Source organism: Crinia signifera, chromosome 12 (genome assembly GCF_055691185.1).
Source record: "Crinia signifera chromosome 12, ASM5569118v1, whole genome shotgun sequence".
NCBI lineage: Eukaryota > Metazoa > Chordata > Amphibia > Anura > Myobatrachidae > Crinia > Crinia signifera.
Window position 1 is genome coordinate 6,124,363 of NC_139228.1, and position 23,837 is coordinate 6,148,199.

The following is a 23,837-nucleotide window of genomic DNA, read 5'->3' on the forward strand; positions in this document are numbered from 1 at the left end:
CCTGTGTACCTGTGAGGGGGAGCGGGCTCCGGGCGGACAGATCCCGGCAGCCGGAGCTTGGTGGAGGGAGATGGGCGCCGCGGGGCTGCTCGGGCGGCTGCTGTGGGTGTGTGCGGTGCTGGAGCGGGCGTGCGGGGCCCGGCATGCGGTGTACTGGAACGGCAGCAACCCCAGGTCAGTGTCCCCCCCCTTACCGACCGGGGTCCCCGCTGCCCCTTTGTTAGGTGTCAGCTCCTAATTAGAAGCAGAGAGGGAGGAGGAGGGGCGAGCTGCAGCCCCCGGGGCCCCCCAACATGCAACAGCCCCCCCGCCCCCAAATACAAACATGCAACATGCCGGGGACTCCCTGCTGCAGCGTGTGTGTGTGTGTGTGTGTGTGTGTGTGTGTGTGTATATATGTGTGTGTGTGTGTGTGTGTGTGTGTGTGTGTATATGTGTGTGTATATATATTACACACCCATACACTGTATTATACACATGTGTGTTGCCCCAGTGTGTGTGTGTGTGTGTATGTATATATATATATATATATATATATATAACAGTATTACACACACCCATACATTGTATTATACACATGTGTGTTGCTGGCTGTGTGTGTACACATGTATGTATGTATGTATGTATGTATGTAATAGATACATAGATATATCACACACACACTGCATGCACACACACACAAACACACTGCATGCACATTGTGCTGTTGTGTGTCACACGTCTGTCAACCAACTTAGGCAATTTACCTCTAAATAGCAAGGCAGTCCCTACACGGGCAGAGTGCAAGCTCTTGGGGCCAGCAATGTCACAGGTAACAACACTCCCTTAACTTGTGTCTGTGGCACTGTTGCCACAGGAGCTTGCACTCTGCCTGTGAGAGCCCAGTGCCCCCCTCCCTGGGTATGCTGTGATGCAGGAAAGGTTTGTTAGTTTGGGCACGGGCCCCAGAGCTTGTGTTGGACGGGGCCCTGTTTTCTCTGAGAGGCAGAATCCCAGTTTCCAGGCTGGAATGAGCTGTGTGGATGGATTGGGGGCTGTTTGTTTTGGCTGGGTCTGTGTCCGCTGGCAGTGCTCGCTCTGTGGCGCCGGATCACCGCTTTATATCCAACTTTCTGCTGTTCTGTCTGTTTTGTTCTCGGGAGGGGGGGGGTATACCCTGTATGTATCATTTCCTGACCAATCAGACGCGGAGACGGTGACCCTGGGCCTCAGCAGTGTGGGGCATCCGCGGACGCAACTGTTACATAAAATCGCCATACTCTCCGTCTGTCACTTAGATGACGTGGCTGAAGGTGTAAATGTCTGAGATCTACCTGTGTGTGTCTGCCCTCCTGCCCATACTGTATACCACAGTTACATTGGAACAGGCGTTGTGTCTGGTGTACGCCGTGTGAGCAGGTGGTCGCACGCAGTAATGACGGTACTCCCATGTCTGGTGTACGCTGGCGGTCGCACGCAGTAATGGCGGTACTCCCATGTCTGGTGTACGCTGGCGGTTGCACTCAGTAATGACGGTACTCATGTCTGGTGTGAGCTAGCGGTCGCACGCAGTAATGACGGTACTCCCATGTCTGGTGCGAGCTAGCGGTCGCACGCAGTAATGACGGTACTCCCATGTCTGGTGTGAGCTAGCGGTCGCACTCAGTAATGACGGTACTCCCATGTCTGGTGTGAGCTAGCGGTCGCACTCAGTAATGGTGGTACTCTCATATCAGGTGTAGGCTGTGTGAGGTAGTGGTCGCACTCAGTAATGACGGTACTCCCATGTCTGGTGTAGGCTGTGTGAGCAGGTGGTTGCACTCAGTAATGGCGGTACTCCCATGTCTGGTGTGAGCTGGCAGTTGCACTCAGTAATGGCGGTACTCCCATGTCTGGTGTAGGCTGTGTGAGCTAGCGGTTGCACTCAGTAATGGCGGTACTCCCATGTCTGGTCTGAGCTAGCGGTCGCACGCAGTAATGACGGTACTCCCATGTCTGGTTTGAGCTAGCGGTCGCACGCAGTAATGACGGTACTCCATGTCTGGTGTGAGCTGGCGGTTGCACTCAGTAATGGCGGTACTCCCATGTCTGGTGTAGGCTGTGTGAGCTAGCGGTCGCACTCAGTAATGGCGGTGCTCCCATGTCTGGTGTAGGCTGTGTGAGCTAGCGGTTGCACTCAGTAATGGCGGTGCTCCCATGTCTGGTGTAGGCTGTGTGAGCTAGCGGTCGCACTCAGTAATGGCGGTGCTCCCATGTCTGGTGTAGGCTGTGTGAGCTAGCGGTCGCACTCAGTAATGGCGGTGCTCCCATGTCTGGTGTAGGCTGTGAGAGCTAGCGGTCGCACTCAGTAATGGCGGTACTCCCATGTCTGGGTGTGACTGGCGGTTGCACTCAGTAATGGCGGTGCTCCCATGTCTGGTGTGAGCTGGCGGTTGCACTCAGTAATGGCGGTACTCCATGTCGAACTGATAGACACAGGGATAGCTCTGATTTATGGTCCTAGGCCCCTGTGGACAGTGTGTAGTGCGGGGGTTATAGGGTCACTGATGCTGCAGCAGGAATGCGTGCTGTGTATGGGTGGGGGGGGGGCGGGGGTCCTGTAATGTGTCACAGCTGAGCAGCTTCTATAAACAGACACCAGTAGCAGCCCCTGATTTATGGGTGACGGATCAGGAGCCTCAGACATCAGCAGGGGGAGGAGGGGTACTACCTGCTGGGCCCATGGAATGCCAATTACCCTTAATGGGCCTGGGAAGTGTCATAGAATTGCAGGTGGCCAGTCACCATGGAGAAGAGACCTGTGAGAGGAATACAGCACTGGACACAGGAAGGAGAACTGGGAGGGGTATATAGCGCTGGACACAGGAAGAAGAGACCAGTGAGGGGTATATAATGCTGGACACAGGAATAGAAGACCTGTGAGAGGAATACAGCGCTGGACACAGGAAGGAGAGACCAGTGAGGAGTATATAATGCTGGACACAGGAATAGAAGACCTGTGAGAGGAATACAGCGCTGGACACAGGAAGGAGAGACCTGGGTACTTGTGGATTATCACGGCTCCCATCGCATGCCATATATAGTGGCATGCGATGCGATTTTAGCCGTTTTTGTCAAAATCGCATGCAATCGCATTGCATGTTCGCATGCGTGATAATCCACAAGTACCGAGACCTGTGAGGGGTATATAGCGCTGGACACAGGAAGAAGAGACCTCTGAGGGGTATATAGCGCTGGACACATGACGAGACCTGTGAGGGGTATATAGTGCTGGACACAGGGAGGAGAGACCTGTGAGGGGTATATAGCGCTGGACACAGCCTTATTCTAGTTCACTCTTTCTGACAAAATCTTTCTTAGATGGACAAAACCATGTGCACTGCAGGGGGGCAGATGTTACTTGTGCAGAGAGAATTCGATTTGGGTGGGGTTTTACTTCAAAGTGAGATCTATATTGCAGTGTAAAAATAAAGCAGCCAGTATTTAAACTGCACAGAAACAAAATAACTCACCTAAATCTAACTCTATCTGCACATTTTACATCTGCCCCCTGCATTGCACATGGTTTTGTCCATCTAAGAAGGATTTTGTCAGAAAGAATGAACTAGAATAAGGCCCACAGTGAGGGGAGACCTGTGAGGGGTATATAGTGCTGGGCACAGGGAGGAGAGACCTGTGAGGGGTATATAGCGCTGGGCACAGTGAGGGGGAGACCTGTGAGGGGTATATAGCGCTGGGCACAGTGAGGGGAGACCTGTGAGGGGTATATAGCGCTGGGCACAGTGAGGGGAGACCTGTGAGGGGTATATAGCGCTGGGCACAGTGAGGGGAGACCTGTGAGGGGTATATAGCGCTGGACACAGGAAGGAGAGACCTGTGAGGGGTATATAGCGCTGGACACAGGAAGGAGAGACCTGTGAGGGGTATATAGCGCTGGACACAGGAAGGAGAAACCTGTGAGGGGTATATAGCGCTGGGCACAGGAAGGAGAGACCTGTGAGGGGTATATAGCGCTGGGCACAGTGAGGGGAGACCTGTGAGGGGTATATAGCGCTGGACACAGGGAGGAGAGACCTGTGAGGGGTATATAGTGCTTGGCACAGTGAGGGGTATCTAGTGAGGGGAGACCTGTGAGGGGTATATAGTGCTGGGCAAAGTGAGGGGAGACCTGTGAGGGATATATAGCGCTGGACATAGTGAGGGGAGACCTGTGAGGGGTATATAGCGCTGGACACAGGAAGTAGAGACCTGTGAGGGGTATATAGCGCTGGACACAGGGAGGAGAGACCTGTGAGGGGTATATAGTGCTGGGCACAGTGAGGGGTATATAGTGAGGGGAGACCTGTGAGGGGTATATAGTGCTGGGCAAAGTGAGGGGAGACCTGTGAGGGGTATATAGCGCTGGACACAGTGAGGGGAGACCTGTGAGGGGTATATAGCGCTGGGCACAGTGAGGGGAGACCTGTGAGGGGTATATAGCGCTGGACACAGGGAGGAGAGACCTGTGAGGGGTATATAGTGCTTGGCACAGTGAGGGGTATCTAGTGAGGGGAGACCTGTGAGGGGTATATAGCGCTGGACATAGTGAGGGGAGACCTGTGAGGGGTATATAGCGCTGGACACAGGAAGTAGAGACCTGTGAGGGGTATATAGCGCTGGACACAGGGAGGAGAGACCTGTGAGGGGTATATAGTGCTGGGCACAGTGAGGGGTATATAGTGAGGGGAGACCTGTGAGGGGTATATAGTGCTGGGCAAAGTGAGGGGAGACCTGTGAGGGGTATATAGCGCTGGACATAGTGAGGGGAGACCTGTGAGGGGTATATAGCGCTGGACACAGGAAGTAGAGACCTGTGAGGGGTATATAGCACTGGACACAGGGAGGAGAGACCTGTGAGGGGTATATAGTGCTGGGCACAGGAAGGAGAGACCTGTGAGGGGTATATAGCGCTGGGCACAGTGAGGGGAGACCTGTGAGGGGTATATAGCGCTGGACATAGTGAGGGGAGACCTGTGAGGGGTATATAGCACTGGACACAGGAAGTAGAGACCTGTGAGGGGTATATAGCGCTGGACACAGGGTGGAGAGACCTGTGGGGTATATAGTGCTGGGCACAGTGAGGGGAGACCTGTGAGGGGTAAATGGCGCTGGACACAGGGTGGAGAGACCTGTGAGGGGTATATAGTGCTGGGCACAGTGAGGGGTATATAGTGAGGGGAGACCTGTGAGGGGTATATAGTGCTGGGCAAAGTGAGGGGAGACCTGTGAGGGGTATATAGTGCTGGGCAAAGTGAGGGGAGACCTGTGAGGGGTATATAGCGCTGGACACAGGGTGGAGAGACCTGTGAGGGGTATATAGTGCTGGGCACAGTGAGGGGAGACCTGTGAGGGGTATATATAGTGAGGGGAGACCTGTGAGGGGTATATAGTGCTGGGCACAGTGAGGGGAGACCTGTGAGGGGTATATAGCGCTGGACACAGGAAGGAGAGACCTGTGAGGGGTATATAGCGCTGGGCACAGGAAGGAGAGACCTGTGAGGGGTATATAGCGCTGGACACAGGGAGGAGAGACCTGTGAGGGGTATATAGTGCTGGGCACAGTGAGGGGTATATAGTGAGGGGAGACCTGTGAGGGGTATATAGTGCTGGGCAAAGTGAGGGGAGACCTGTGAGGGGTATATAGCGCTGGACATAGTGAGGGGAGACCTGTGAGGGGTATATAGCGCTGGACACAGGAAGTAGAGACCTGTGAGGGGTATATAGCACTGGACACAGGGAGGAGAGACCTGTGAGGGGTATATAGTGCTGGGCACAGGAAGGAGAGACCTGTGAGGGGTATATAGCGCTGGGCACAGTGAGGGGAGACCTGTGAGGGGTATATAGCGCTGGACATAGTGAGGGGAGACCTGTGAGGGGTATATAGCACTGGACACAGGAAGTAGAGACCTGTGAGGGGTATATAGCGCTGGACACAGGGTGGAGAGACCTGTGGGGTATATAGTGCTGGGCACAGTGAGGGGAGACCTGTGAGGGGTAAATGGCGCTGGACACAGGGTGGAGAGACCTGTGAGGGGTATATAGTGCTGGGCACAGTGAGGGGTATATAGTGAGGGGAGACCTGTGAGGGGTATATAGTGCTGGGCAAAGTGAGGGGAGACCTGTGAGGGGTATATAGCGCTGGACACAGGGTGGAGAGACCTGTGAGGGGTATATAGTGCTGGGCACAGTGAGGGGAGACCTGTGAGGGGTATATAGTGAGGGGAGACCTGTGAGGGGTATATAGTGCTGGGCACAGTGAGGGGAGACCTGTGAGGGGTATATAGCGCTGGACACAGGGTGGAGAGACCTGTGAGGGGTATATAGCGCTGGACACAGGAAGGAGAGACCTGTGAGGGGTATATAGCGCTGGGCACAGGAAGGAGAGACCTGTGAGGGGTATATAGCGCTGGGCACAGGAAGGAGAGACCTGTGAGGGGTATATAGCGCTGGACACAGGGTGGAGAGACCTGTGAGGGGTATATAGCGCTGGACACAGGAAGGAGAGACCTGTGAGGGGTATATAGCGCTGGGCACAGGAAGGAGAGACCTGTGAGGGGTATATAGCGCTGGACACAGGGTGGAGAGACCTGTGAGGGGTATATGGCGCTGGGCACAGGAAGGAGAGACCTGTGAGGGGTATATAGCGCTGGGCACAGGAAGGAGAGACCTGTGAGGGGTATATAGCGCTGGACATAGTGAGGGGAGACCTGTGAGGGGTATATAGTGCTGGGGAGACCTGTGAGGGGTATATAGCGCTGGACATAGTGAGGGGAGACCTGTGAGGGGTATATAGTGCTGGGCACAGTGAGAGGAGACCTGTGAGGGGTATATAGTGAGGGGAGACCTGTGAGGGGTATATAGTGAGGGGAGACCTGTGAGGGGTATATAGCGCTGGACGCTGTATACCTGCTTGTTAACATATTTTACATTTTTCTTGCAATGTTTCGCTCCCACATTCCTCGGCTTCGGCTGCTGTTCTGTTAACTCTAGATCCCATCTTTGATATGTGTACGAGGCATCCCTGCACTCACTCCCGGTATATAATAAGGTGTAACCCCCGGGTCCTCCATGTTGTGCAGCCCTGGCCTGCACGCCAGCTCTCTGGTGCTGTACAGATGGCGTCAGACGTTCCCCGGTGTTATCCTGCCGGTTTATAGCTGCCCCACGCCCTTCGCTGCCAGCCATCCTCAGACAGTCGCTGATGTTTCAGGGACTTCAAAGTAACCATTATTCCAATCCTGACATGAGTGGATGTGCCCGAATAAACTCGCACCTCGTAGCATCCCTCGCTGGTCCCGCCCTGCAGCGTTCTCATCATCTGGTGCCGTCCAGCGATGGGCTGAAGTAATGAGCTGGTGGCATCATAGTCTCGCCAGTGTGTGAGACATTGCGGCCTGTGCCATTTTGTGTCTCTCCCCTCTTGCACTGCACCAGGGGAGGTATCCGCCCGCAGGCTGGGTACAGCAGTTTCCCATGTCTGTGCTCGGGACATGCACCAGGCCGCTTGGCACAGGGTAATGCCCGAATTGTGCAGAGTTGGCATATTGTGGCCGGTCTGTGTCACCATCCCCCCCCCCCTTCCATGCCTCCCGGAGATTACTACATCCCATGTGTTTGTGTAACACGCTCTGGTGCTCAGCCAGTGTTTAATATGGGGGGGAGGTGGGGTGCGGACAAACACACATTTCTGTATACTAGTTAGTGTATTACTCCTCCTTTAGTGTTAGGGATCGTGGTGCTATTCCTCCTGTGCTGGGGCTCCTCCTGGTGCGCCAGGCGAGGCGAGGCTGGGGCTCCTCCTGGTGCGCCAGGCGAGGCGAGGCTGGGGCTCCTCCTGGTGCGCCAGGCGAGGCGAGGCTGGGGCTCCTCCTGGTGCGCCAGGCGAGGCGAGGCTGGGGCTCCTCCTGGTGCGCCAGGCGAGGCTGGGGCTCCTCCTGGTGCGCCAGGCGAGGCGAGGCTGGGGCTCCTCCTGGTGCGCCAGGCGAGGCGAGGCTGGGGCTCCTCATGTCATGACTGGACTCCGGCACATTCCTCTTTTGCACGGAGGCTCATTGTACAAATATTTGGTGCTTGGCTGTACGCCCGCGTGTGTGTATCGTGTGAGGGCAGGGTGAGTACCTGACTATCACTGTGTACATTACCTTCGGCACACTCCATACACCCATACTGATCTCTCCTGTGTGGTGCTATGTATGTATATAGTGTGAATGATTGTGTGGGGATGTTGGGCCCCTCCAAGCTCTGTGTGTGTTTGGGAAGGGGGGGGGGGGGGGTGTGATGTGACCTCCCGATAGTCGGGATTCTGACCGACATCTCAATCGTAACTGCCAGTACTCTCACAGGGTGCGAGTGCTATGAAGCCCCCCGCGGGCTCGCTGCGCTTGCCACAGGGGTTAATCTCCCTCAATGGGGGTGCTGGACCCCCACATGGGAGACTAGACCCTTTAAGTCGGACTCCTGACTGTTGGGATGTAACCCAGCACCTGGGGAACAAGCCCATCCCAGCTCTGTGGTGAGGTAGGTCTGTCTCATCTGTGTGTGTGTGTGTGGGGGGGGGGGGGTGTAGGCCTGTCCCGGCTCTGGTAGTGGGGGTTTTAGGTAGGCCCGTCCCAACTCTGAGGTGGGGGGTGTTAGGTCTGTCCCGGGGCTCTGAAGGAGGTTGAGATACCCCGGGGGTTGGGAGTGCCAGGGGCGGGGGTTGTGGTGGGAGTGCCAGGGGCGGGGGTTGTGGTGTCGGTGGGGGGTAGGCCTGTCTCTGCTCTGAGGTGGGGGTGTGGTGTGAGGTAGGTCAGTCTCCTAGCTCCGAGGGGGCTTGAGCTATGCCAGTGGTGGTGGGGGGGTGGTTTTTTAGGAGAGGTCTGTCCCTGCTTCGAGATCTGGGTGGTGGTAGGGGGTGCGGAGGTAGGCCTGTCCCAGTTCGGGGGGGGGGGGGGGGGTGCAGAGGAAGGCCTGTTCCGGCTTTGGGAGGGGGGGGGGGGGTGAGAAGGAGGTAGGCCTGTCCCGACTCGGTGGTAGGGGTGGGGGTACGGAGGTAGGCCTGTTCCGGCTCTGGGGGGGAGGGGGGAGGAGGTATGGAGGTAGGCCTGTCCCGACTCGGTGGTGGGGGTTTGGAGATAGGCCTGTTCCGGCTTTGGGAGGGGGGTGAGAAGGAGGTATGGGAGGTAGGCCTGTCCTGGCTCGGTGGGGGATTTAGTTTCCTGTTCCTTCTAGTTGGAGTTTCTGTATGAAGCTCACATGTTGGAAATAACTTTGGAATGAATTGGAAAAGCTCCAATAAACATCTCTGGTTTTATATTTCCTGTACTGGGGCCGATGGGGAGAAGCTGTAACAATCCCCAACTCTCCTGGTTGTGACTGAGAATCACTTGAACGTCAACGTTTGGACAATGGGTTCTATAATCTGCATCGTGTGACGTGGACATACAGTAATGCGCTGGGCCACGTGATGTACGGGGATGTGTACTAGCAGCGTGTGACGTGGACATACAGTAATGCGCTGGGCCACGTGATGTACGGGGATGTGTACTAGCATCGTGTGACGTGGACATACAGTAATGCGCTGGACCACGTGGTGTACGGGGATGTGTACTAGCATCGTGTGCCGTGGACATACAGTAATGCGCTTGGCCAAGGGATGTACGGGGGATGTGTAGTAGCGTGTACCGTGGACATACAGTAATGAGCTGGGCCCTGGGATGTACGGGGATGTGTAGGAGCATCGTGTGCCGTGGACATACAGTAATGCGCTGGGCCACGTGGTGTACGGGGATGTGTAGTAGCATCGTGTGCCGTGGACATACAGTAATGCGCTGGGCCACGTGATGTGTGGGGGATGTGTACTAGCATCGTCTGCCGTGGACATACAGTAATGCGCTGGGCCACGGGATGTTGCGGCGATGTGTAGTAGCGTGTGACGTGGACATACAGTAATGCGCTGGGCCACGGGATGTACGGGGATGTGTAGTAGCATCGTGTGTCGTGGACATACAGTAATACGCTGGGCCACGGGATGTACGTGGATGTGTAGTAGCATCGTGTGACGTGGACATACAGTAATGCGCTGGGCCACGTGGTGTACGGGGATGTGTAGTAGCATCGTGTGCCGTGGACATACAGTAATGCGCTGGGCCACGTGGTGTACGGGGATGTGTAGTAGCATTGTGTGCCGTGGACATACAGTAATGTGCTGGGCCACGTGATGTGTGGGGGATGTGTACTAGCATCGTCTGCCGTGGACATACAGTAATGCGCTGGGCCACGGGATGTTGCGGCGATGTGTAGTAGCGTGTGACGTGGACATACAGTAATGCGCTGGGCCACGGGATGTACGGGGATGTGTAGTAGCATCGTGTGTCGTGGACATACAGTAATACGCTGGGCCACGGGATGTACGCGGATGTGTAGTAGCATCGTGTGACGTGGACATACAGTAATGCGCTGGGCCACGTGGTGTACGGGGATGTGTAGTAGCATCATGTGCCGTGGACATACAGTAATGCGCTGGGCCACGGGATGTACGGGGGATGTGTAGTAGCATCGTGTGCCATGGACATACAGTAATGCGCTGGCCACGGGATGTACGGGGGATGTGTAGTAGCATCGTGTGCCGTGGACATACAGTAATGCGCTGGGCCATGGGATGTACGGGGGATGTGTAGTAGCATCGTGTGACGTGGACATACAGTAATGCGCTGGGCCACGGGATGTACGGGGGATGTGTAGTAGCATCGTGTGACGTGGACATACAGTAATGCGCTGGGCCACGTGATGTATGGGGATGTGTAGTAGTGTGTGCCGTGGACATACAGTAATGCGCTGGGCCACGGGATGTACGGGGATGTGTACTAGCATCGTGTGCCATGGACATACAGTAATGCGCTGGGCCACGTGTTGTACGGGGGATGTGTAGTAGCATCGTGTGACGTGGACATACAGTAATGCGCTGGGCCACGGGATGTACAGGGGATGTGTAGTAGCATCGTGTGCCATGGACATACAGTAATGCGCTGGGCCACGGGATGTACGGGGGATGTGTAGTAGCATCGTGTGCCGTGGACATACAGTAATGCGCTGGGCCATGGGATGTACGGGGGATGTGTAGTAGCATCGTGTGACGTGGACATACAGTAATGCGCTGGGCCACGGGATGTACGGGGGATGTGTAGTAGCATCGTGTGACGTGGACATACAGTAATGCGCTGGGCCACGTGATGTATGGGGATGTGTAGTAGTGTGTGCCGTGGACATACAGTAATGCGCTGGGCCACGGGATGTACGGGGATGTGTACTAGCATCGTGTGCCATGGACATACAGTAATGCGCTGGGCCACGTGTTGTACGGGGGATGTGTAGTAGCATCGTGTGACGTGGACATACAGTAATGCGCTGGGCCACGGGATGTACGGGGGATGTGTAGTAGCATCGTGTGCCATGGACATACAGTAATGCGCTGGGCCACGGGATGTACGGGGGATGTGTAGTAGCATCGTGTGCCATGGACATACAGTAATGCGCTGGGCCACGGGATGTACGGGGGATGTGTAGTAGCATCGTGTGCCATGGACATACAGTAATGCGCTGGGCCACGTGATGTACGGGGATGTGTAGTAGCATCGTGTGCCGTGGACATACAGTAATGCGCTGGGCCACGGGATGTACGGGGGATGTGTAGTAGCATCGTGTGCCATGGACATACAGTAATGCGCTGGGCCACGGGATGTACGGGGGATGTGTAGTAGCATTGTGTGCCGTGGACATACAGTAATGCGCTGGGCCACGGGATGCAATAAATGAAGGGGTCCTTTTTTGTCGGAGGGGCCATGTGTCACAGGGATCACCTGTCTCCTCAGCTCCTCATGTACTCCTATAGTCAGGATGTCTCCTGTCAGTCTCTAACACCCGTCTCTCCCGCAGGTTCCACAAGGAGGACTACACCGTGCGCGTGGACATTAATGATTACCTGGACATATACTGCCCCCACTACGACACCCGCGTGGCTGCAGAACACACGGAGAAGTTTGTTCTGTATATGGTGGACCGCGAGGGCTATGAGGGCTGCTACGACACCGCCGGGGCCTACAAGCGCTGGGAGTGTAACTGGCCTGACGCTCCCTTCGGACCCATAAAATTCTCCGAGAAGATCCAGAAGTTCACCCCCTTCTCCCTGGGGTTTGAGTTCCTGGCCGGGAAGGACTATTACTATATCTGTAAGTAACGTGCGGGTGTTATACGTAAAACGATGGGGTCACCCAGGAAATAACAGCATCTCGCCGCAGTGGTCAGTCCTGCCGGAGTCTGTGCCACTAACCTAGATGACACGTTGCACTGTGGCCTCTGCTCTGTATCTGTGGCTGGTTACTGATCTGATCCCCGTGGGGGGGGGTGTCTCTCAGCACTCCTCCGTGTCACATCGGGCAGCCGCCCCCCCCCCTATCCTCGGGGCATCCAGACTGATTATAGACTGACTCATGATAGACAGTCATATGGTCGACAGCCAAAAGGTCGATATGCTATTTTTTTACTACATTTTCAGCCGACATGTACCGACAGGCGGTGCTTCGTGCCCTACCGTCCACTAGGGTGTGGTGAGAGGATATAATAGTGCGCCGAGATTATCATGGCGAGCGCACGCAGTACACGACCTATGTCGACATAGACACCCTAAAATCATTGAAAACTCATGTTGACCTTTTACCTGTCTACCATTAGTGGGTGGTGCATACCGTCACTGGCCACCGGCGTCCCCAGATAAGGGGGCACTGAGCCTGTAAGTGACCGTGGCGGCAGACGCCGTCTTATCTGTCCCCAGTAATGACCCTAATTGTCGCGCTGTGAGATCATTTCTGCCAGAACATGAAACGCGACGGATTACAGACAGCAAATGGGACACTCAACCTAATCCCCGCTAATGCTAATTCCCGGGGACAGTGACAGCCTCTTAACCGCTTCACTGCCGCCGTACAGGAGGTTCTGGCTGTGGGGGCTGATCCGTCCCTGTACGGGGGGTCCTGGGGTACGCTGCTAGGACCCCCACCGTACAGGAGGTTCTGGCTGTGGGGGCTGATCCGTCCCTGTACGGGGGGTCCTGGGGTACGCTGCTAGGACCCCCACCGTACAGGAGGTTCTGGCTGTGGGGGCTGATCAGTCCCTGTACGGGGGTCCTGGGGTACGCTGCTAGGACCCCCACCGTACAGGAGGTTCTGGCTGTGGGGGCTGATCCGTCCCTGTACGGGGGGTCCTGGGGTACGCTGCTAGGACCCCCACCGTACAGGAGGTTCTGGCTGTGGGGGCTCATCAGTCCCTGTACGGGGGGCCCTGGGGTACACTGCTAGGACCCCCACCATAATGGAGGTTCTCCCTGTGGGGGCTGATCAGTCCCTGTACGGGGGGTCCTGGGGTACGCTGCTAGGACCCCCACCATAATGGAGGTTCTCCCTGTGGGGGCTGATCAGTCCCTGTACGGGGGGTCCTGGGGTACGCTGCTAGGACCCCCACCGTACAGGAGGTTCTGGCTGTGGGGGCTGATCCATCCCTGTACGGGGGGTCCTGGGGTACGCTGCTAGGACCCCCACCATAATGGAGGTTCTCCCTGTGGGGGCTGATCAGTCCCTGTACGGGGGGTCCTGGGGTATACTGCTAAGACCCCCACCGTACAGGAGGTTCTGGCTGTGGGGGCTGATCAGTCCTTGTACGGGGGGTCCTGGGGTATACTGCTAGGACCCCCACCGTACAGGAGGTTCTGGCTGTGGGGGCTGATCCGTCCCTGTACGGGGGGTCCTGGGGTACACTGCTAGGACCCCCACCGTACAGGAGGTTCTGGATGTGGGGACTGATCAGTCCCTGTACGGGGGTCCTGGGGTACACTGCTCGGACCCCCCACCGTGCCACAAAGCTTGCAATCTACAGGGGTAAATTTATGGGAGTTCTATTGCAGAAGGGATGTTAGCAACCAATGCGATTCTACTTGTATATTAAGCACCATCTAGAAGGTAATAGATTAAATCTGGTTGCTATGGGAAACATCCCATCTTTAATAGTACTCTGATCTTAGTAAATGTACCCTTTAGCGACTTGTTCTGGGGTGATTGCCAGCTCTGTAGCTGTATTATGTATATCTGTAGCATCCATACTTGCCCTCAGAGCATGCACTCTAATTCCCGGGGGGAGTCTGGCCCCTGCCAGTGTGAGCGATGAGAGGGCGGACTGTCTGACACAAGTAATTGCTGAATAAAGCTGGATCTTATCTCTCATTCCAATCTGAGAGTGGCGGTGACCAGGGCGGGGGAGCGTCTGCCTGTTCCTGCCCCATCCCTGTGTCTGCCACTACACAGGTGGAGATGCAACCATTATTTATTTACAGAGTCTTATATAGCGCAGCAGATTCCGTTACTGTGTCTTATATAGCGCAGCAGATTCCGTTACAGCGTCTTATATAGCGCAGCAGATTCCGTCATTGTCTTATATAGCGCAGCAGATTCCGTTACAGTGTCTTGTATAGCGCAGCAGATTCCGTTACAGCGTCTTATATAGCGCAGCAGATTCCGTTACAGCGTCTTATATAGCGCAGCAGATTCCGTTACTGTGTCTTATATAGCGCAGCAGATTCCGTTACAGCGTCTTATATAGCGCAGCAGATTCCGTCATTGTCTTATATAGCGAAGCAGATTCCGTTAGTGTCTTATATAGCGCAGCAGATTCCGTTACAGTGTCTTGTATAGCGCAGCAGATTCCGTTACAGCGTCTTATATAGCGCAGCAGATTCCGTTACAGCGTCTTATATAGCGCAGCAGATTCCGTTACAGTGTCTTATATAGCGCAGCAGATTCCGTTACAGCGTCTTATATAGTGCAGCAGATTCCGTTATAGCGTCTTATATAGCGCAGCAGATTCCGTTACAGAGTCTTATATAGAGCAGCAGATTCCGTTACAGTGTCTTATATAGCTCAGCAGATTCCGTTACAGTGTCTTATATAGCGCAGCAGATTCCGTTACAGCGTCTTATATAGCGCAGCAGATTCCGTTACAGCGTCTTATATAGTGCAGCAGATTCCGTTACAGTGTCTTATATAGCGCAGCAGATTCCGTTACAGCGTCTTATATAGCGCAGCAGATTCCGTTACAGTGTCTTATATAGCTCAGCAGATTCCGTTACAGTGTCTTATATAATGCAGCAGATTCCGTTACAGTGTCTTATATAGTGCAGCAGATTCCGTTACAGTGTCTTATATAGCGCAGCAGATTCCGTCATTGTCTTATATAGCGAAGCAGATTCCGTTAGTGTCTTATATAGCGCAGCAGATTCCGTTACAGTGTCTTGTATAGCGCAGCAGATTCCGTTACAGCGTCTTATATAGCGCAGCAGATTCCGTTACAGTGTCTTATATAGCGCAGCAGATTCCGTTACAGCGTCTTATATAGTGCAGCAGATTCCGTTATAGCTTCTTATATAGCGCAGCAGATTCCGTTAGTGTCTTATATAGCGCAGCAGATTCCGTTAGTGTCTTATATAGCGCAGCAGATTCCGTTAGTGTCTTATATAGCGCAGCAGATTCAGTTACAGCGTCTTATATAGCGCAGCAGATTCCGTTACAGCTTCTTATATAGCGCAGCAGATTCCGTTATAGTGTCTTATATAGCTCAGCAGATTCCGTTACAGTGCCTTATATAGCGCAGCAGATTCCGTTACGGTGTCTTATATAGCGCAGCAGATTCCGTTACTGTGTCTTGTATAGCGCAGCAGATTCCGTTACAGTGTCTTATATAGCGCAGCAGATTCCGTTACAGTGGCTTATATAGCGCAGCAGATTCCGTTACAGTGGCTTATATAGCGCAGCAGATTCTGTTAGTATCTTATATAGTGCAGCAGATTCCGTTACAGCGTCTTATATAGCGAAGCAGATTCCGTTAGTGTCTTATATAGCGCAGCAGATTCCGTTACAGTGTCTTGTATAGCGCAGCAGATTCCGTTACAGCGTCTTATATAGCGCAGCAGATTCCGTTACAGCGTCTGATATAGCGCAGCAGATTCCGTTACAGCGTCTTATATAGCGCAGCAGATTCCGTTACAGCGTCTTATATAGTGCAGCAGATTCCGTTATAGCGTCTTATATAGCGCAGCAGATTCCGTTACAGAGTCTTATATAGAGCAGCAGATTCCGTTACAGTGGCTTATATAGCGCAGCAGATTCTGTTAGTCTCTTATATAGCGCAGCAGATTCCGTTACAGTCTCTTATATAGGGCAGCAGATTCCGTTACAGTGTCTTATATAGCGCAGCAGATTCCGTTACAGTGTCTTATATAGCGCAGCAGATTCCGTTACAGTGTCTTATATAGCGCAGCAGATTCCGTTACAGTGTCTTATATAGCGCAGCAGATTCCGTTACAGTGGCTTATATAGCGCAGCAGATTCCGCTACAGCATCTTATATAGCGCAGCAGATTACGTTAGTGTTTTATATAGCGCAGCAGATTGCGTTACAGCGTCTTATATAGCGCAGCAGATTGCGTTACAGAGTCTTATATAGAGCAGCAGATTCCGTTACAGTGTCTTATATAGCTCAGCAGATTCCGTTACAGTGTCTTATATAGCGCAGCAGATTCCGTTACAGCGTCTTATATAGTGCAGCAGATTCCGTTACAGTGTCTTATATAGCGCAGCAGATTCCGTTACAGCGTCTTATATAGCGCAGCAGATTCCGTTACAGTGTCTTATATAGCGCAGCAGATTCCGTTACAGTGTCTTATATAATGCAGCAGATTCCGTTACAGTGTCTTATATAGTGCAGCAGATTCCGTTACAGTGTCTTATATAGCGCAGCAGATTCCGTCATTGTCTTATATAGCGAAGCAGATTCCGTTAGTGTCTTATATAGCGCAGCAGATTCCGTTACTGTGTCTTGTATAGCGCAGCAGATTCCGTTACAGTGTCTTATATAGCGCAGCAGATTCCGTTACAGTGGCTTATATAGCGCAGCAGATTCCGTTACAGTGGCTTATATAGCGCAGCAGATTCTGTTAGTCTCTTATATAGCGCAGCAGATTCCGTTACAGTCTCTTATATAGGGCAGCAGATTCCGTTACAGTGTCTTATATAGCGCAGCAGATTCCGTTACAGTGTCTTATATAGCGCAGCAGATTCCGTTACAGTGTCTTATATAGCGCAGCAGATTCCGTTACAGCGTCTTATATAGTGCAGCAGATTCCGTTATAGCTTCTTATATAGCGCAGCAGATTCCGTTAGTGTCTTATATAGCGCAGCAGATTCCGTTAGTGTCTTATATAGCGCAGCAGATTCCGTTAGTGTCTTATATAGCGCAGCAGATTCCGTTAGTGTCTTATATAGCGCAGCAGATTCAGTTACAGCGTCTTATATAGCGCAGCAGATTCCGTTACAGCTTCTTATATAGCGCAGCAGATTCCGTTATAGTGTCTTATATAGCTCAGCAGATTCCGTTACAGTGCCTTATATAGCGCAGCAGATTCCGTTACGGTGTCTTATATAGCGCAGCAGATTCCGTTACTGTGTCTTGTATAGCGCAGCAGATTCCGTTACAGTGTCTTATATAGCGCAGCAGATTCCGTTACAGTGGCTTATATAGCGCAGCAGATTCCGTTACAGTGGCTTATATAGCGCAGCAGATTCTGTTAGTCTCTTATATAGCGCAGCAGATTCCGTTACAGTCTCTTATATAGGGCAGCAGATTCCGTTACAGTGTCTTATATAGCGCAGCAGATTCCGTTACAGTGTCTTATATAGCGCAGCAGATTCCGTTACAGTGTCTTATATAGCGCAGCAGATTCCGTTACAGTGTCTTATATAGCGCAGCAGATTCCGTTACAGTGGCTTATATAGCGCAGCAGATTCCGCTACAGCATCTTATATAGCGCAGCAGATTACGTTAGTGTTTTATATAGCGCAGCAGATTGCGTTACAGCGTCTTATATAGCGCAGCAGATTCCGTTACAGCGTCTTATATAGCGCAGCAGATTCCGTTACAGTGTCTTATATAGCGCAGCAGATTCCGTTACAGTCTCTTATATAGCGCAGCAGATTCCGTTACAGTCTCTTATATAGGGCAGCAGATTCCGTTACAGTGTCTTATATAGCGCAGCAGATTCCGTTACAGTGTCTTATATAGCGCAGCAGATTCCGTTACAGTGTCTTATATAGCGCAGCAGATTCCGTTACAGTGGCTTATATAGCGCAGCAGATTCCGCTACAGCATCTTATATAGCGCAGCAGATTACGTTAGTGTTTTATATAGCGCAGCAGATTGCGTTACAGCGTCTTATATAGCGCAGCAGATTGCGTTACAGCGTCTTATATAGCGCAGCAGATTCCGTTACAGTGTCTTATATAGCGCAGCAGATTCCGTTACAGTGTCTTATATAGCGCAGCAGACACAGCGCAGCAGATTCCGTTACAGTCTCTTATATAGCGCAGCAGATTCCGTTACAGTCTCTTATATAGGGCAGCAGATTCCGTTACAGTGTCTTATATAGCGCAGCAGATTCCGTTACAGTGTCTTATATAGCGCAGCAGATTCCGTTACAGTGTCTTATATAGCGCAGCAGATTCCGTTACAGTGGCTTATATAGCGCAGCAGATTCCGCTACAGCATCTTATATAGCGCAGCAGATTACGTTACAGTGTTTTATATAGCGCAGCAGATTGCGTTACAGCGTCTTATATAGCGCAGCAGATTGCGTTACAGCGTCTTATATAGCGCAGCAGATTCCGTTACAGTGTCTTATATAGCGCAGCAGATTCCGTAGCGCTTTACAAGACATACTTGGTGGTTAGAGGGCCCTGCTGCAAGCTTACAATCTATAGGGACATAGGAGGGAAACACAAGGACCGGAACCAGTAATAGCAGAGCAGTCCCACCAAGTTGCAGGGGGATACGGTCTTTCTGTCTACAGCAACTAGGTTGGCAGTCAAAAGGTCGACATGGTCTTTTTGAGTCGACCTCTGCGGAGAGGCGGTATTACGTGCCCTACCATCCACTCGGGCATGGTTGGAGAATAAAATAGTGTGCCGAGCGATGCGAGGGGATGCAGTGCACTACAAACTGTCCATGTCGACATTAGAGTAAAAAAACTGTGAAAAACCCCATGTTGACCTAATGCTTGTGTCGACCTAGACCCATGTCAACCTTGCTGCCTGTCAGCCTAGTGGTGTCGACCCAATGCTTTTCGACCTAGTTGTTGTTGACCAAACAACCCACACCCGCTGCAGGTCCAGAAGGGAAGCTATATGATACAGAAGTGCCTCAGAGGGTTATGTGTGCGCTGTATAAATATGATAGGCTGCCTGAAGAGGTGAGTTCGGAGGCTAGTGGAGAGTCTGATAGTGTGTACACATGGTAAGATATGCCTTCCGATGTTGACAATCTAGTCAACATCGTGTCGGCATCGCATGCAGATCGCAACTGCTTTAACCCTTACTATCTGCTTGCGATCCCGATGCGGATTCACGTATCACAAGACTGATGGTCTTGGCTGCATTGACTATATAGAGCAGATCTGCACTATATAGTCAAAATTGTGCCCTTGCATGCCGTGCGATGCGAGGCCAGATATGATCTGATCGTATCAGGGATCACATAGCACGGCATATCTTCACCGTGTGTACACACCATTATTGTGCGTGGAAGGGCATTCCATAGGATGGGTGCAGCCCGATGAAAGTCCTGTAATAGTGAATGGGAGCTGGTGATCCGTGCAGAAGAGACGCAGATCTTGTGCAGAGCGGAGTGGTCGAGATGGGAGATATTTTGTGATAAGTAGAGATATATGCTGGTGCAGTATGGTTAATAGCTTTATATGCAAGTAGAAGTGTTTTATATTGAATACGGTAATATACAGGCAACCAATGAAGGGACTGGCAGAGCGGATCAGCAGACGATGAGCGTCTTGCAAGGAAGATCAGCCTAGCAGCAGCATTTAGAATGGATTGCAGTGGCGAGAGTCTGTTCTTGGGAAGACCAGTTAGAAGACTATTGCAATAATCAATGCAGGATATAATGAGTGCATGGATAAGAGATTTGGTAGTGTCTTGTGTGAGATACGGTCATACTTTGGGTATGTTTTTTAGATGCATGTAACATGATTTGGAGACAGGATGAATGTATGGAACAAAGGACAGTTCAGAGTCGAGGATGACCCCTAAGCAACGAGCTTGTGGGGTATGGTAGATTGTCGAGTTGTCAACAGCGATGGAGATGTCAGGATGGTAACTGTTCTTAGTTGGCGGGAATATAAGTAATTCCGTTTTGGAAATATTGAGTTTGAGTTGGCGAGAAGACATCCAAGATGAGATGGCAGAGAGACATTCAGAGACTCGGACCAAAACCACTGGTGACAACTCTGGAGTTGATAAGATAGATTTGAGTATCAGAGGTTGGTGTGCCAATCGCACAGGACACGAAATTGAGACAGATAGGACCCTCTATTTGAATATGACAAATATTATTGGTCTATATTTTATGAGGGTGTGCAACCACTGGACAAAGAGTAGAAGCAAACAAGAGGAGAAAAAAAAGTATGTCCTCAACGTGGTGCACCTAATTGATTAAAATTTAACTTTTATTGAATATTTATTAAGAAGACTGCAAAATATAAAAAACATTTAACATAAAGTGATTGGAGGACGCAACAATGACAATATGTTGTTTAAAAGAAGGTGGCGAGCAGGTGGCACATTGTAATAAACCTTTTTGATTAGTCTCAATGACTGTTCCTTATTGTGAAGTTGCTTTGACCGTGGTTTATAAATTGTTGTGTTCAAATATGCTCCCTATTAGTAAATGGCTTCATAGCCTGGGAGTTATTTGCAACTTGTAAGAACATAATGTGTCCTATTTTATTTGCAGAGGAGAATTGCAACAATTTGTTGTAAGTGCTGGATTTGGTCTGGTGTCAGTTGGAGTGGGTGTATTCAAGGTATACTGCTGTCAAAGTACACCTAAAGGCTAATTCCTCATTCTCTCTATATTACCCCATTCAAGAGAAAATATGAATTTAGCCAAATAAAGCTGCAAAATATAGTCGCAGACATGTAGATAGTGTTCCCGCTAGGCTGTTTTAGCGGGGTGCTGCTCCCTGCCCGATTTTTAAAGGGCATAATGCGCCCTGCCCCTCTAGCAGTGCCCCGCTAAAACAGCCTGCTGCCTGTCCTGCCGGAGTGCACCGGTGAAGCCCAGCGCCGCCATAGATTGCGGTGCACAGCGCTTTCCTGGCAGCTCGGGGACGTAGTCACGGCCGGGCAAGCCCCCTTCTGTGACGCGCCGGCCCGTGCACGCCCCATTTGTGACGCGGCGGCCGGGGCACGTCCCCATATGTGCCGTCGCCGTGCCTGGTCCGCCCCTCCAGCGCCCTGCCCCGTTTGGTTCCTAAAGGGAACACTAATATAGATATTTATTTCCAGCTCCCTCTGGGTTTCACTACACCCACTGGTATAATGGCACGTGTACTACGTCTGGGATAACGGCTTTATTTGTAAGAATATTGTCAGTCCTACACCCGGCAGAATTGTAGCATCCGAATTTGACCACGTGTGTTTTAAGGTGTTTATGTGAATCACAATTTCCAGCTCAATGAATTATCGGCTCCCAGTGAAATGCATAAGCAGTTGATTGTCCGCTTTAGATATACATTGATTGATAGACATACAGCGGGCGCACTTTGTCAGTGCGGGATTGCCCGTGTATGTGTCAATAGGTAGTGTTCCCGCTAGGCTGTTTTTAGCAGGCGCTGCGCCCTGCCTGATTTCTAAAGGGCAAAATGCGCCCTGCCCCTCCAGCAGCGCCCCGCTAAAAGAGCCTGCTGCCTGATTAATGTTGTGCCCGGGGAAGCTCCAGGCATCACAATCTCGGCGGCGCTAGGCTTCCCCGGCAGCTCACGGACTTCGGCGGGGCCAGGTCCGCCCCCTTGTACGACGGAGGAAGCCCGGGCACGCCCGCTTTGGTGACGCGGTGGCCTGGCCACGCCTCCTTTGATAACGCGGCGTCCCGGGCACGCTTCCTGTGACGCGGTGGCCCGGGCACGCCTACAACAATGACGTCGGCGGGCCCGGTCCGCCCCCATCCCATACAGCGGCGCCCTGCCCCCAAAAATTTCTAGGGGTAACACTAAATAGGTGCGATATGCTGGGTTGGACGTAGCAAATATGTAGCGATCGGTGAATAAAAAAAGTGTCTGAAGCCGATTGCCGTATGCACGGTAAGCTATGCTGTGACAGCACAGCTTTACCCGTGTGCCGGACCTAGACCTCCTCCGCTGTCCGGCATGGTGCTGAGCGCTCACAAAGTGTGCAGCGTTCGCTACTTCAATAGCGTGCCTGTTTCCTCTGACATATAGGAATATTAATAACAGTGTCTGCATTCAATCACCTAAATTTACATATACAGTAATTAGAACAGTTTTAAATGTGCCACCCTGCAAGCACACCGCTAGATTTGATTATCATCCGCATATAAGTGATACTGCAATCTGAAAGAGCTGAATAGTTTGCCAAGAGAGGAGGTATAGATTGAGAAAAGCAGAGGACCCAAGACTGAGCCTTGCAGAACTCTGACTCTACCTCCTCTTCACTACCTCCGTCAGTCGGAGAAGCGAACACTGAAAGAGCGATCATATGGTAAGATGTGGAAAGGAAAGGGCTAAATATTAAGACCTAGGGAGTGCAGTGTTTGTATGAAAAGAGTATGATCAACCCTGTCAAACGCAGCAGAAAGATCTAGTACAGTGATTCCCAACCCTGATCCTCAAGTACCCCCAACAGTGCACGTTTTCCAGGTCACCCAGCAGGTGCACTCATTATTCAGGCACATTTGAAAAGATCCACAGGTGGAGCTATGAGGAGACCTGGAAAATGTGCACTGTTGGGGGTACTTGAGGACCAGGGTTGGGAACCACTGATTTAGAAGAATAAATAGTGAGTAATGGCGTTTAGACTTGGCAGTGACCAGATCATTCACCACTTTAGTCAATGCTGTCTCAGTGGAGTGTTGGGAACGCAAGCCTCACTGATGTGGGTCTAATAGGGTGTGAGAGTTAAGAAATTGTGTGAGGCGAGAGTAGACCAGTCTCTCGAGTAGCTTGGAGAGGCATGGGAGCTGAGATGGGACGGTAGTAAGGGTCAGATTAGCCCGCAGCCAAGCTGGCCCCCATGTACTGAGTGCTATTCCCAATCGGTGAGCCAGCATGCAATTCACCCCCCAGATGCCCTTCTGTGTCCTCCGGCCTCTGCCTGTACCCACCACATATGTACCCCTCTGGCCTGCGTTCTACTGTGTGGGGCCCCTCCAGCCTGCGTTCCCCCCGAATAGTCCCACCATTCATGAATATTGAAGTGATGATGTCACAACTTTTATTGTACATTTATAACACTGATTTCTGGGGAATTGTCTGTTGTAAAACCTTGCTGTGAGATCTCAGTCTCTGGTATGTACATTCCTCCGCCCTCCTCCACACCTCAGTAACCCATGACATGCCATGCCGCATCCCCCTTTCCTGTGCTCTGCACCTCAGTAACCCATGACGTGCTGTGCAGCAGACCCCCCCCCCCCTGTGCTCTGCACCTTAGTAACCCATGGCGTGCTGCGCTGCATCCCCCCCCCCCCCCCCTTCCTGTGCTCTGCACCTTAGTGACCCATGGCGTGCCACGCTGCATTCCCCCCTCCTGTGCTCTGCACCTCAGTAACACATGACGTGCTGTGCTGCAGACCCCCCCCCCCCGTGCTCTGCACCTTAGTGACCCATGGCTTGCTGCGCTGCATTTCCCCCCCCCCCCCCCCCCCGTGCTCTGCACCTTAGTA

General features: G+C 52.2%; 1 protein-coding gene across 2 annotated transcripts in view; it reads left to right on the forward strand.

The window, feature by feature from the left end:
* Positions 1-23,837, forward strand: part of LOC146049629 (ephrin-A2-like) — a 29,552-nt gene continuing 5,715 nt past the window's right edge. Inside the window, exons 1-2 of one of the 2 annotated variants that reach the window (XM_083166194.1) lie at positions 1-174; positions 11,932-12,224. In XM_083166194.1, coding sequence (XP_083022320.1) covers positions 71-174; positions 11,932-12,224 — 397 coding nt within the window. In that variant the 5' untranslated portion in view covers positions 1-70. The remainder of the gene's footprint in view (positions 175-11,931; positions 12,225-23,837) is intronic. The other variant, XM_083166193.1, reaches the window with a different exon arrangement.